This window comes from Corvus hawaiiensis, chromosome 3, assembly GCF_020740725.1.
Source record: "Corvus hawaiiensis isolate bCorHaw1 chromosome 3, bCorHaw1.pri.cur, whole genome shotgun sequence".
NCBI lineage: Eukaryota > Metazoa > Chordata > Aves > Passeriformes > Corvidae > Corvus > Corvus hawaiiensis.
In genome coordinates, this window is record NC_063215.1 from 47,538,036 (window position 1) to 47,552,514 (window position 14,479).

The 14,479-nt window shown below is 38.3% G+C and overlaps 2 protein-coding genes across 6 annotated transcripts in view; both read right to left on the reverse strand.

Moving 5' to 3' along the window:
* The window catches only part of WASF1 (WASP family member 1), an 89,751-nt gene that overhangs the window by 35,901 nt on the left and 39,371 nt on the right, over window positions 1–14,479 (reverse strand). Inside the window, exon 1 of one of the 5 annotated variants that reach the window (XM_048298644.1) lies at window positions 2,415–2,522. The exons of the other annotated variants lie outside the window; for them this stretch is intronic. The gene's annotated coding sequence lies outside the window, so the exon portion shown is untranslated. Of the gene's footprint in view, window positions 1–2,414; window positions 2,523–14,479 lie in introns of those variants that run through there. 5 annotated transcript variants of the gene reach the window in all.
* LOC125323556 (transcription initiation factor IIA subunit 2-like) lies at window positions 8,760–9,395 on the reverse strand. The gene is given in 2 exon segments (XM_048298645.1): window positions 8,760–9,224; window positions 9,227–9,395. Coding segments are annotated over 2 exon segments (327 nt in total). The 5' UTR covers window positions 9,318–9,395; the 3' UTR covers window positions 8,760–8,988.

A 14,479-nucleotide genomic window follows, 5' to 3' on the forward strand; every position in this document is an offset into this window, starting at 1 on the left:
CCACCTGTGTTTTGTTCAGGCTGCCTCTGGCCCCTCTTGTCCCAGTATACAGGTGAGAGAGGCTGTCACCCTCTCCTCTCCTTTCACTCCAATTACACGCATAGAGCAAAAACATAAGATATCCTAAATACAAGGGGAGAATATTCAGGTCAATATTAGTTTCTTTTTATCAATAAGAGTGCAAAATGCAACAGGGTTAAATAAACAGCACGTGGATTTTGCAAATCTCGTCCATATTGTTAAGCAGAATTCCTACTAATGAAATGGAATTCAAACATAAACAGTTCAGAGTGAAGCAGCTTACTAACTGTGGCTTTTTAAGATAGGCTCTTTTTACAAGGTTAAACTCAGCTTGATTTCACATAAATGAAGTTTTGCCTCTGTTTTCCTATGGTTTTGCCTATGATTTTCCAGAATATAAACAAGTACCTACTGATTTGTCAATTTCTTAAGCATCAAATGTTACTTCCTTCATTTCCCACTACCTTTCCAAGAGCTTCCATCTTACTATGGTGTCTTTTAAAGTCATTCATGTCAAATTTAACAAATTTACAGCAAAGGCAAAAAGAAAAAAAAAATCCAGCCATCATTACTGCAGTTATTTGTCTTGCTAATAACTGTAAAAATATCTCTGTTCATCTTAATAAAGCAGCTATTTAAATCAAATTGCTCTTGGGGGAAAAAAAAAAAACATTAGAAACAAATCAGGTTCAACACTACCTTCCCTGAACAGCAGGACTGCTGGGGGCAATAAGGCACTAAGCCAGTTACTCTTCTGGCTTATAGACAAAATTCAATGAACAAAGCTACACGTGACACTGTTTAGCATGTCTACAGCAAGAAACATTTAGACTTAAAACTTTCCTTCACATTATGTTAAGCAAAAATAGAAATAAGAAAATTATAATGATCTTTTTTTGTATAATAGTTTACTTCTGAAATACATGTAATATAAAAAAACCAGAACATACATATACTAAAATTTCTGATTAAGGAAACTCTCCTAGGTCTATTAAAAAAATAAAATAACAACACTAAGGATTTCCAGATGTTAGATGCAAATTAATTGGTATTTAGGCTTGGTTTTCCTTATAATTCTACTTCTTAGTATCTTGAAACTAAAACTTTTATTACATGTATGATGACCCAATCCCTTCATGACCTGTCATATTTTAAATTTACAAAACAGTAAATAATCAGAATCAGAAGAGAATAGAATTGCATTTTTCAAATCCAAATCCTAAAGGCACAAAATACTAATCACCAATTTCTTTTCTTCCAATACAGCACTAAATTACAGTGAAGACTTACAAAATCAGTCTTGTAAATAGTTCACAGAAAAGATGAGAATCATTATACCCAAACAGGCACAAGTTGCAATGATAGTTTACTAAAAAAGTTTTTTAAAAAAATTAATGAAATGAAACAAATGTATCCATATATTAATGGAGAAATATTTAAGTCATATGGAATCACATCTTACTTCATTTTTAAGATAGTAATCAAGAAAAAATAGTGACTTCTTGCACTTGTATTTCTATTAAGCTTCCTGAAGAAGTTAATTTAAAAAATATAAAGCACATGCACAATATATTTGCATAACATACATGTACAGACACATATGGCTACCTCAAAATAGAAATATTTTAAATTATTACATGTACAATTAGAAAAAGAACAGCAAAATTTCTTAGCAGCATTACTAAATATTATTCAGAATAGCCTGTACTCATTAATTTTCTCCTAGAGAGCTCCTGTCAGGTCATTTGATTAATAACAATTTTGGAAGTATCCTGGGTTCTAATTTAGGTACAGCCAAGAATGCTCAAATTAATTTTTGATTACAAGTTTTCCTCTTTACCCCAAAGGCTAAAAATGTATTAATGCATAACATAGTATGGAACTTGAAATTGCTTTTTGAGACCTATGTTTTATCTGATGACATTTTTTCTCTCTGCATTAATCTAGTCTTCCTGTTAACAGTTTCTATGTATAGTGTATAACACAAAAGCCCTATGATGGATTGCAACAAAAGCTCTTTATTATAGTCTTGACAGAGACAGATAACTAATCCAGTGTTAATTTAAAATCAAAACCTTAGTACCAGAACTAAAGGTACAGTTTCTGTGGTTTAAGTATATCTTATCATAACAAGCTGCCTTTGAAAATTTTCTACCATTTTCCTTGAAAATAAATATTCCATGCATTAACAGTTACCTTTGCTACATAGTCCTTTGCCAATCCAGGATAAGACCTATTACAAGCACACGTGAATTTTATAACAATCTTACAGAATCTACCAAATGCACATAAAAATCAATGCCAATATACTTCTGTTGCACAGATACAACAACCTGCTTTGGAATGAACAATATTTTGTGGCAGCAAATTATAAATATTTAAAGAAAAGGTACCTGAACTTCCCGGCTGCTAAGAAAAGCAGCCTGGTAGGTACTGGGGGGATGAGGGGTTTCACCCTGGCTACTGCACTGAATGGCTGCGTTTCCCATCCCCGACAACTTCCAGGGCTCGGCACTCCGAGGGAGCCCCCGGGCTGGGGCTCTGCTGATCACAGCCAACACCTCCCACGCCGGCCCTTCCAAACAGGCTGGCTCTTGCACCAAGGCATTAGAATTCAACACACAGTGCCCTGCCCTAACAACAGGGCTGTCCTTACAAAGGAAACACAGACACGCTCCCTCCTGGTGACCAAACTGCCCTTCTTCCCCAGACACAAGTGGAGAACCCCCTGAAGGCAAAGTGATTAGGAAATAATTATTCCTTTGGTACCAAGCTACAACGGGTAAATATTAAATTAGGTTGTGCCAAAAATGAAAGAAATGAGTTGCTGTGCATTGGTGAGGAAAAAAGGGAAGGGGAATACAAGAGTCTGGGCGTTGTGTTGATCTCATCGATGAATCTAAGAAGGAAATTGCATATTAATCAAATAATAAATGATGTTGGGAATCTACAGTAGTAATCAGACCAATGTACAGAGGGCTGTGACTAAGAAACATCACACAATGCAGGAGCTACTTATGCAGTTCCTGTACATTAATTCAGCAGTGATACACACTGTATAAACTAGTACTCCCTTACTAAACTAGGTAACAGGTGCCAACAATGACTATCAACAGCTTTTCGTGCCTCAAAACATTATTAGAGATTTGAAGAAGTGATGTTAAAGTGCAAGAGCCACGGATGAGTCATGTATTTAAGAATGAAATCTTCCCTGGACTTTATGCTATGACACCAAGTGCCTAAATGCATTTTATGCTTGGATACCAAACACACAAATGACAGACTGTGGTGATCTGTTTACCCATTGCTTTTCCTATCCCACATTGTTCCCGCCCTGTTCCTTGCCCCTAGCCCTGGCCATTCCCTCGGGCTCTCCCTATTGGCTCCTGTACCCGGATCACAAGGTCTCTCTGCCTCTGAGGGCTGCTGAGACAAGGTGTAACTATTAAAAGTCCTCTGAAATCCTCATGGAGAGACCCTTCTCGCCTCCTTTGCCATCACTGGTTGTAGGGCTGACAGCTGCCAGAGCAAAAACCGCGGGGCCGTCCGAAATGGACTACGGGAAGGTGACCATGGTCATACTGCCCTAAGCAGCTCCGCTGAGCTCTCAGGAAAACTGCAGCCTGCTAAACTAAACCTAGCATTACAACAGACAGATTATTGGGTTTGACTTTCTTTTTCACAATTTTAAAGAAAGAACTAAGATATACCAACTACCAAGTGGGATATATAGATGTGTAATAATCATCTTATTATTACTAGATGAGCTTCTTCGTAGATGAATTTTCCCCCCCTTGTGAACAATGAAATTCCTGAGAAGAGGATTTGTTGCAAAAAATACCAATGCACAGAAACAACATTTTTCCCTGTCTACCGCCATTTATATTACTTAACATGTTTGAAGAGCCGTGCTGGAGGAAAAAGGTATTAGCATTTACAGAGAAGTTGTTTACTTTTGAACTGAAATGTTATTAAATATCCCACAGTCCAGAAACACTGATGATGATTTAATAATGATTTCTATTATTATAATATATAAAATACAAAAATGAATATTATTTTAATAATGATTTATACTGCGGCAGGCTAGAAAGAGGCAATTTCATCCTTCACTCTGTGTAACAACAAAACTCCCCACTGAAGTGAGTTAAAGACTTGCTAAGGAAAGACTGGAGGACTCAGAGGTGCCCGTTTTCTACACAGTGAAGTGTTATTAGGGACAATAATTTTTCCATTCAAATATCATCATTTTAAGTAGGGTATTTCCAGTAATTTCTTGCGTAAACTCTTCTGCAACCAACTACATCTCACACACATAAAAACGTGTCAATTCTCCCTCTTTCCCTCTGAGCTTTGTTCCCCTATACTTTCAGATTACATATATTAGTTCTTATTTCTCATTGTTTGTAACATTCAGGTATTTATAGATGCCACATGCTTCCTGTGCTAGCAATTTTACTAAGTTATAAATTTCTGCTCTTATTTAGCAGGAAAAAAAAATTGAGGGGTCCAGATAAGGACGACAGAGGTGGATCAGAGGGCTGGAGCCCCTCTCCTATGGAGACAGGCTGAGAGTTGGGGTTGTTCACTCTGGAGAAGAGACAGCTGTGGGGAGACCTCACAGCACCTTCCAGTACCTAAAGGTGGCTGCAAGAGAGCTGGAGAGGGCCTTTTTACAAGGGCATGTGGTGATAGGAGAAGGGAGAATGGCTTTAAACTGAAAGAGTTATAGTTAAAGAGATATTAAATGTTTAGATTAGACACTAGGAAGATACCCTTCACTGTGAGGGTGATAAGGCACTGGGACAGGTTGCCCAGAGAAGCTGTGGATGCCCCTTTCCTGGAAGTGTTCAAGAGTAAGCTGGATGCAGCTCTGAGAAACATGGTCTAGGGGAAGGTGTGGAACTAGAATATCTTTAGAGGTCCTCTCCAGTACAAATAATCTTCCGTTTCTGTGAATGCTCTTAGTTATGACATCATTAGTTGCTACCATCTACTCTAAATTTGCACCTGCATAACTTCAATTTTGCAAATTTTTTTTCCCCAATTAAGTTTCTTGTTTGGATGTCCTTTGAAGGTTGAGGTCTGAGCTCCAGACTCTCAAACTCCTAGTCTTTTAAGTAGCTATTCTGAAATGAAATGAGATTCTTTACAGGACCACATTTAGAACCTGCAATAGGAAGTTTTTTTCTATTAGCCTGATTTATATGACTTCCAAAGAATAAATAAATTTTTACAGAAAATCAAGGAAACTAGTCATGCCAATATTTATTGAGAAGAAATGTGAGCTATTTGCCCTTCTGTCATAACACTGATGAAAAATTGTATAGAAGAACCAGCATTCATTTAGCAAATTTATGTAGCAAGTAGGGATTACATGCATGAAGGTTTTTAAATGTGCTATATTTTAATAAACTAATTTTAATATTCTGTAGTTTCTGCAAGCCATAATTTAAACACCTTAAAATATCTCATAAGGAAAAACTTATTTTCCAGACAAAATTAGATTTCTCTGTAATTTTGTAAGCAGATTTAAAGTACTCATATTTACATAAGTATTTTTCCCTAAGTTTAAACACTCAAGTTAATTATAGCCAGCATTTACTTCCACTGTCCATGCCCGAGTTTGAGAAGTATTCTTGCCAGGAAATGAATAAGTATTGGCGAGAAAACTAATTTTTCTGGTGAAGATTAGAACTAATTAAAGCTAGTCCTCTCAAGGCTTTCATGTCATGGTTGATTGTGAGCTTCAACTAAAGCTGTTCCCGTAACTGGGATATCTGCAGAACTCCTTCCCTCTCTGGTTTCCTGTAGCTATTTACATGTAAACTAACACTGTCACCTTTCCATTGCCCGTAACATTTGCAAAGACATACATTTTAACAATATGTACAGGAGTTCAACAACATTTCAAATATCTGTTCCCTATGAAGTTTCTCCTAAATCTGACAGTCACTTAAAAATATTGAGATGAAATAGGAATCAGACAAACAGACAAAAAATGACTGCATTCACCTTCTTTTCTTGACTCCAGGTTTGGAAACTTGATTTTTAAAATTTTTAAGTAGGTTTTGTGCTATGCATCAAACAATCATTATGTAAAGTTACAAGCTTAAATAACTGAAGGCACAAATGTGAAAGAAGAACATTTTGAAATTCACACATCCTTGTACTTTATGATTTGGGCTTGGAAATACAAAATCCATGCAAATGAAAACTACAGTCACCAAACTGGAGATGCCATCTCAGTTTCAAGCAGAGAGAAACTAGTCCCATTTGGAAGCTTTTCAAGGGAACTTCTTTCCAGCAGGTCAGAAGAGTCTTTCCAGTTGTGCATTCACCTTACATCAGACTTCTTTATTATAGACAGTAAAGGTACACCTACACAGCTTATGGCACCAACAGGATTAAGGCACTGTGAGCAAAAAAACCTGCAGGTATCTATTTATTCAGGAAAAGAAGGTGTTCTCAGTCTGCAGGGAAAACATCCTCAGGCCCATTACGTGTGACAATCATAGCACCTTCTATGATAAGGGAAACACCGACTTAACGCAGATCTCTGTTGGCTCCTTCAAGGGAGTGAAGGGACCAGAAACAGGAAAAGAAGGTAAATCTGTTTATTCTTGATACAATGCAGCAAAAAGATTAGCCCAGCCAGCCACGAGAAAGGGCAGATCTAGTAAGGAAGTTAATAAAGCTGGCTCTTTGTCTCTTAACAAATATTTAGCGGAGAATAGATAGTGAAATCATAGGGATGTAGAAATGAGATTATCTTTAGCTCTCTCTACAGGGAGCTCTGACAAGATAGCTTGGAATTGTTAGACTTTGAACTAGTACATATAATTATCAAGTAATAAAGATACCTGTTTGCCTCAAAGGTAGATAATGTAAGAATTCAATCATTTCAGTAATTCCTTTTGCAATTAAGATTTGCTAACTGTAGAAATTCAGAGAATTTAGGACACAATATTAGAACAGAACTGTATAAAATGCTACTTATCAAATATTGGTTCTGCCACCAAAATACTGGTTTCAAGCACAGCAAAAAATAGGAAATTGACATGTCTGTGAAGACACCAACATAGTCGCTTCAGCAGCCTCTGAGGACAGCAGTTGGAAATCACCATAGCCAGCTCAATGCTGGAGATTCCACAGAACGCCAGAAACCACAGGTGCCTAAAAAGAGCCATCCATTTCATTCACTTTTTTCTTTTTTTTTAACCAAGGACATCTGGAACAAACAGGAAATCAAAAAGGCCTCCATGTACTTCAGGTTAACTCTATCTACCCTCTTTGAAGCACAGGCACCAAAGGAAGATTCTTGCTTCCTGAACAACAGCCTGATGTCTGAAGAACTCACTCAAGAAATGGAAAGACTGATTAAAAGATGGACACAAGATTAAGAGGAATGAATTCATGCCTCCCATACTGCAGTAATCAAAAGCATTAAGCCACAGAACACTTTTGTGTGAAGGCACTTGAAACCAAGCAAGCAAACAAGGAAGTCATATCTTATCCAGAAACTGGGATATTAGCTGAAAGTGGCAGAACTAAGTTCCCAGATCTTAATCCCAGAAAATAATTATGCACTTAAAAATAAATATATATATATGTGTGTGTGTGTGTAGTCATTAGATAAAACCATTTTCAGAATTATTGATTAGAAAATTAGATATGTGTCCTTAAAGTTTAACGTCCTGGTTGCTTGAAAGGCATTTTTTCCTCTATTACTTAGCTCTTTCTCCCCTAGAAAGGGGAAGACATAGGTTTAAATCACCTGTCTTGAGTGCTGTACCCATATTTTTCAGTGGTCTAATGTGGGGTATGCCCAGCCCCTGCCCTAGAGGGATCTCTGCTGAGATAAGAGATTTCGCAATCGCCCAGCAGGACTCCCTGGAAAGGCAACCACTTCTTTGGTCAAGGTGAGAAAAGACAGACCCACAATCCTTTAGGAGACCCTATGCAGATCCTTTGTAACCCATTGGCCTTCACCCATCCCCTGTATCCCTATAAAAGCTAAGGCCTCTGCCCCTGTGGGAGAGAGCTCTCGTCCCTGGCTCTCCCCTTCGCCGGAGGGGACCCACAATAAAGCTCCCTTCATGCGGAACCAGCCACACGAGCCTCTCATCTCTCTCTGGTCTGGCTTGGCCTGGAGGCTGCCCTGCAGAGCTGAGCTGGAATCACGAGCTGATAATCACTGAAGAGCTGACAGCCTCTGCAAGGGCCCTCCTGCCAGCAGCTGAGGGAAGACACCGGGCCTCGGGAAGGCGATTCCTTTCGGGACCATCTCCCCGGACCGGTCACCTCTTCCTGGGTGAGAGCCACTGACCCCATCACCAGCTGTAATAACTGGTGCCCGAACAGCCATTGGACCCCGTACCCCGGACCTGGCCTGAGCTGCGTCTTGATCGCCAAGACAGAACCAGCCGTTCGTGTGCTGCTCCTCTGAAGACAGACCTACGTTTTAGCAGGCCTTTCGGACGGGGACAGTTTGAGACCCTCGCCTCCCACCTAGGACTGAAGTCCCTGAGGATCAAACTGCCAGACCATCCCCCAGCAGACCTTTCTAGGAGCCAGGCTCACCAGAAAATGGGATTTGTAAGTTTAAACTTGGGGCTCTCCTCCTCTTTCTTGCACACAACTTAAAGTAATTTTGGGTTTGTTTTGTTCTGGTTTTTTTTTTTCAAAGTTTTTAAATAAAAGTTTATTACAGAAATTATTTTGAAAAAAAAGACAACAGTATCTCTTGTAATTTAAAAAAAAAAGGTAACATTGTATTCATGCCCTATAAGGTGAACTGAAGAAACGCTACAGGTATTTCTTCTGCTGTCATTCTGTGATGCTTTCTAGTATGGATTAACTCACATCTGCATCATAAGAATTGAGTCTGATCAGTCCCTTTCCATGCTTCTCTCCAGAAAGTGCTGCATATTAACAGAAAATATTGCAGACAAACCGGAGGTCTATTCACTCTGCAGTATTGGAACCAGTGTTTTTTCTGTCACATGCTACAATTTTCACTTTATCCACTTTCACAAGTTCAGTGACCTCCCTAAATTCGACATCATTCAGTACAAATGTCCATACGTTGTCACAGAACCTGTAAGTGTTCAGAGACCCCCTGAAACTGACTCTGTTACTGACTCGCTGCGCCAGTGCTGAATTTATAGCTTTATCAAACTGAAGTAGCACCTGAAGGGCCACTGAGGTGTGATTTGCTGTGACTGTATGAGCTCATCCAGACTCTCCTGAAGGTTGTTCCCCAGCGTGGTGTTCCTATACAGCTGATAGGCCATGGTTCACTGCGAGGGCTGGACACGTCCTGGTCATCCACGGCTGCGCGTCTGTGCTGTCCTCGCTCGCGCGCGGCCAGAAGCGCGCAGGGGCTGGGCATACCCCACAGTCTAATATGGCATAATCAACCAAATGTTCTATCAGTCAGGGACAGTAATGACCACTCTCAGATGAGATGGAATTAGTCATAGATCTAATCCCCAGCTCACCTTTTCAAGCTTCTCCTGGGAATAATAGAGAATTCAGGAGGCTATCCACACACCTAGACAAATTAAGCACCTCTAAGCATATGTGGGTGACTTAAGTTAAATGTCTCAATTAGGCAGGGAGGAGCTTAATGTATTTATAAACACAGCATTAAGCAGTCTTGGAAAATAAACAGATTTTACTATCTGTGATGTATACATTTTGGTTAGGATATGTCGTGCTTAAACCATTAATCTAATCCTATGTAATGCAAAAGACAATACTGTACAATCCTATTTATGAGCTAAACTAATCAAGCTCCACTTTAAATCTACTTACAACCTTGGCCCTAACATTAAATTAAGTACAATTCACTCCTTAGATGACAAGAGACAATATGCCAATTCCATTCTATATTAATAATTAATATTAATTTTTTCCCATTTTAGAAGTGTTCTTCACTGACGATTTCCCTTAAAAAATTCTGTCTCTCCAACTCTACTTTTATGCTTTATTATCTTTCCTGCTTTACATAACTAAAACATATTATAGCTGAATTTAAGATCATTAAAACCAGGAAACAGTATGCTTTTCCAAGGGAAGTACAAGTTGTGTAGTCAAGGAAGTTCAGAATACTTCAATTAACCTGTGGACTTGGTTTCAAGTCAGGTGCTCTTCGGATATTGATTCGGTTATTTTATTAACTTACAGATGAGAAGACTGTCCAGGAGTCTGGAATTAGTACATTGAAACACCAGTCAGGAACCCATATAATCTGAGGACATCCGAGAAAAAGAGTGGATATGGAATTTAACATGGGATTCAGCATAAGGATGGGCTGTTATATGGCACAGAATACCTGAGCCACTTAGTATATGGGAAGAGGATGTAGGCTTGGAGGATCAAAAGACATGTAGATGTGGCACCTGGGGACATGGTTTAGTGATGGCCTTGGCAGCATAAGGCTATTGATTGGACTACATGGTCTTAAAGGTATTTTCAATCAGAATGATTCTATGATTCATACAAAACTTCATGGGAATATTCATACAACAAATTCAGATAGTCTTTTTAAAAGTTAAACTAGCAAAATTAATAAAAATAATATTTCTCTGTAGTAAAATCTTGATTTCAATGATAGTATAGAATATTTTTATACCACTAAAATTCTAAGCAACAAATTTGAAATAATAAAGAAAAGCTAAATTTCTATTTTCCCCAATAAATATAATAAACAAAAGTCGTAAATAAAATCCTTGCCTTACCCTATATAGCACAATGACAGATGCACTCAAATAATAATAGCCTGCTTGGTTATCCTTGGTTATTCTGCAAGATCTTCAATCAAAACCTTTATCAAAAGACCAGAAAATAACCAAGTAGGAAAGTAAAAAGCTTGCTCAAAAAACCCCCTACCTTTAATGCAATCTGAAATAATTCTTCTGAATGCAACAAGTAAAAGCTAAAGCAGCCACCAAATGTCATTTATATTACTTGCAGATCAATAGTACAAGAAACATGGCTATGCACATAATAGAGTAGATAACGAGTTCCTACTAATAGTCTGGAGATGCTCTGCATCAGTAAGCAGGAGAGAATACCACACTGGTGACAAAACTGATACTGATGTTTATTCACTAAGAGAACACGTTTTTATATTATATATAGATACAATAAAAGGTCCCAAAGACAAGATTTAAAAAAGAAAACCTAACTTGAATTGGTAAAATACAATTTCTGCACATTTCTGAAAAACCACAGCAACTTTATCTGTTTGTATAATCCATAACCTCAGTTTGGTAGTCTTCCCGAGGGGCTAGATTCTCCTGTGGTAAAAAATACTACCAGAACTCATTGCTGACCCCGGACTAAAAATGCTAACAAAATTACCAGTGTTGATAATTTATATTTAACTCACATGGCAACTCCTACATGCTTGGAGTTCTATAAGATCTCAGATGATCATTGCCATGTACATGTTTAGAGGAACTAAGATTTATCTTGCATGGCAACTCCTATGTGCTTGGAGTTATTCTGTGAGTGTTGAGATGATCCATTCCAATGTACATGAGCCAGGGGGAGGGAGCAGCACAGTAATCTGAGTATTAGAGCAACAAGAAAGGAGGTTTCAAAATTTTTATCTTGATCATACACTGAATCCACTTTCCTCTAAAGAACTAATCGGAAAGAAACTAACAAAAAAAACCCTAAACAAACAAAAACAACAGAAAGTAGACACCTCCTCTGTTTTACAATTTAAGCTACTTCACAAGTCCAAAGTACCTTCTTGCAATACCCAGTTTATACCAGGTACCACTACAGGGATAATATTTTGCTAATATAAGAGAAAAGGATGAAAAAAGTAACAAACAGCAATTTTGTACAAGAGTTTACAGTTACACCATTAAATTATCATTGTATAAATATTTGGACAACCTTGTCCATAAATAAAAAGGATTAAAGTAATTGTCCAGTCCCTGTAGTCATACAGTCATTCCTAATGAAGGCTGCAAGTTTACCTAGCCATAATTATTCCTCACTACCGATGTCACTGAAAAATATTACTGCTTATTGAAGAAAGAGAAGCATCTTGTCACCTAATTAAACAAAATAACCAAATGATTATGCAACACTTAGAGCAAAACTGTTGAGTATGAGGAGATTCTTGTTCTTTGTAGATCTAGTCAACATAACAACAGTAACAATTAAACTGAAAAAAATGCTTTAGGAACAGGCTTTTCTCACTACAAAAGTAGGTAATTTCACAGTGAAGGTGCTTTGCTGAGAATGTTTCACTTAAATAGTTCTAAATCACTACTGTGTATTTTTACAAATTTCTAATAGCCAATATTGAATGAGCAGAAAATACGTTCCCACACTTCTCAGAAGTTTGCATGAGACTGATATATTTTTTGTCTTCAAGGGGCCTCAGTTTCTTCACTGCTACTTCCAGCTTTCTTGAAGGTCACCTGTTTTCCTAAAAAAACCTGTAGATGAGAACACCAATTCTAAAAATCTCCTTTCAGCTTCTGGTCAGGGTCACTGAAATAGTACTGAACACATTAAGGAGGGCACCCCTGGACATCAGGCAAGTACAAAGAGCATGAAGCCTGCTGAAATTGCTCCACAAGGTGAGTTCCTCGGCATGAAAGCGCTCTTACCCAGAGACTCCACCTCCACTTCAGGAAGCCCTGACATTTCCTTCAAGAGAAAGTCACTCCACTTTGCACTTCTGTGCAAAAAAACCACAAGAAGCTCTGCCAGGACTTCTCAAAGGAGAATTGCCTAGGGACAGCTGGCAGAATTTCTTGCTGGTTTGAGTCACTTTGGAGAGACCCCAACCTGGGAGCTGAACTCTTTAATCAGCCATGTTCATCAGAGCACATTTTGAATCCCATTTTTGCTTTCCTCTCCAGGCTTTCTTTTTTCCCCTTTTTGAGGGGAAAAGAGGCAAGCAGCAAGCAAAGGCAACTTCTGCCACTCCTCCCTTCAGCCTGCTACCCTGAAGAGGTCACTGAACAAGATCTGTCTCTGTGTTGAACACACCAGATGCTCAGGAGACTGAAGCCTGCAAGAACCCACAAGGAGCAAATCACAAGTGCTCCTGCGAGAGCTTTAAAAGACTCAATCATAGACCCGAGTAAAAGAGAGGGACAGTTTCAGGTCATCTACAGTCCGTTCTTCCACCACAAGGGAGGATCAATTATGCTCAAGTTATTACCAGCAAATGCTCAGTTAACCTGTCCTTAGAAACATCCACAGGTGTCTTAAGAAGTCTGGCAAACTTTCCCAAATAAAGTTGTTGCAACATCTCACAAAAACTACAGGTCGTCTGCATACTTGAGAACAAGTATATTTCATTATACCTGTGAATAAATATTATTGCCACGAATAAAAAATACTGGGAAAACACAGGAATAACGATGGAGGGGTGCGTGTGGGAGGGAGTTATCACAACAAAAATGGCTCATCTAGGGAAACAATCTAACCTCCAGAAATATGTGCCTTGGTTTTGTGCCTGACTCAAAGCTTCAATCACACAAGCTCTGGCAAATTTAGCTTAACCTATCAGTGGTATCTGCTGATGTACTGAGCTGACAGTAAATGTCTGCTACCCGAGAGGAAAATTCCAATTGTTACAAATATTGTACACATAGAAATTTAATTCTTAACTGGTAATGCTACTGGATTATTCACTTACATTTTCCTATTGAAAAGAGGAAGTAAACACTTATCATCTTTGGCTTGGTGCATACTATGTTAAAGAAACCCTCACACTTCTTTTAGTATTAAAAAACACTCTTTAGAGATGCTATACAAATTAAGCATGAAGTTACTGCTTGCTCCTCTGTACTACAGATTTCCTCATGCATTAATGGAACATATGTATAAAATAAGACAATTAGAAAGTGACAATACAAAAATACAAAGAAGAGGGGAGGACTGTATCATAGAGCTCTGAAGAGCTGGCTGAATTTCAGACAAAGAACTTAGTGGGTGGGGGAGGGAACACAGAGAGTACTTACTTATGTTATTCTCATTATTTAAACTACAAGCTTCCTGGAGCTTGTTCACTGAAATGAGGATGGTTAATCTTAAGTATTCAGTAAATTCCACAGATCAGCTGAAAAGTCTTCTGAGGCATGGATTAAAGAACTTTCACAAGGCATCCCTAGTTTATGCATGGGCTAACTGCTTCAAAACACCATGCGCTAAGTCTGTATAGGTAGAGACCACACTCTGCAAATCCTGCTAGGATAATTCTAAAGTGTTCAGCGTGTTAAAACTGGATAGAATTAATCCAAAAAAGGCCGAATTATTTGTGCAGGTTCTTCTAGTAGAGCACACAGAACAAAGAGTAAAGAAGCAATGTTGAAAATTGTGAAGGTTTTCTTTTTTTGCTTATTATTTTTCCTGCAGTATCATGTTGAGACTCTATTTAGTGTTAGATGGGGAATTACACAACTCCTGCCCTGAA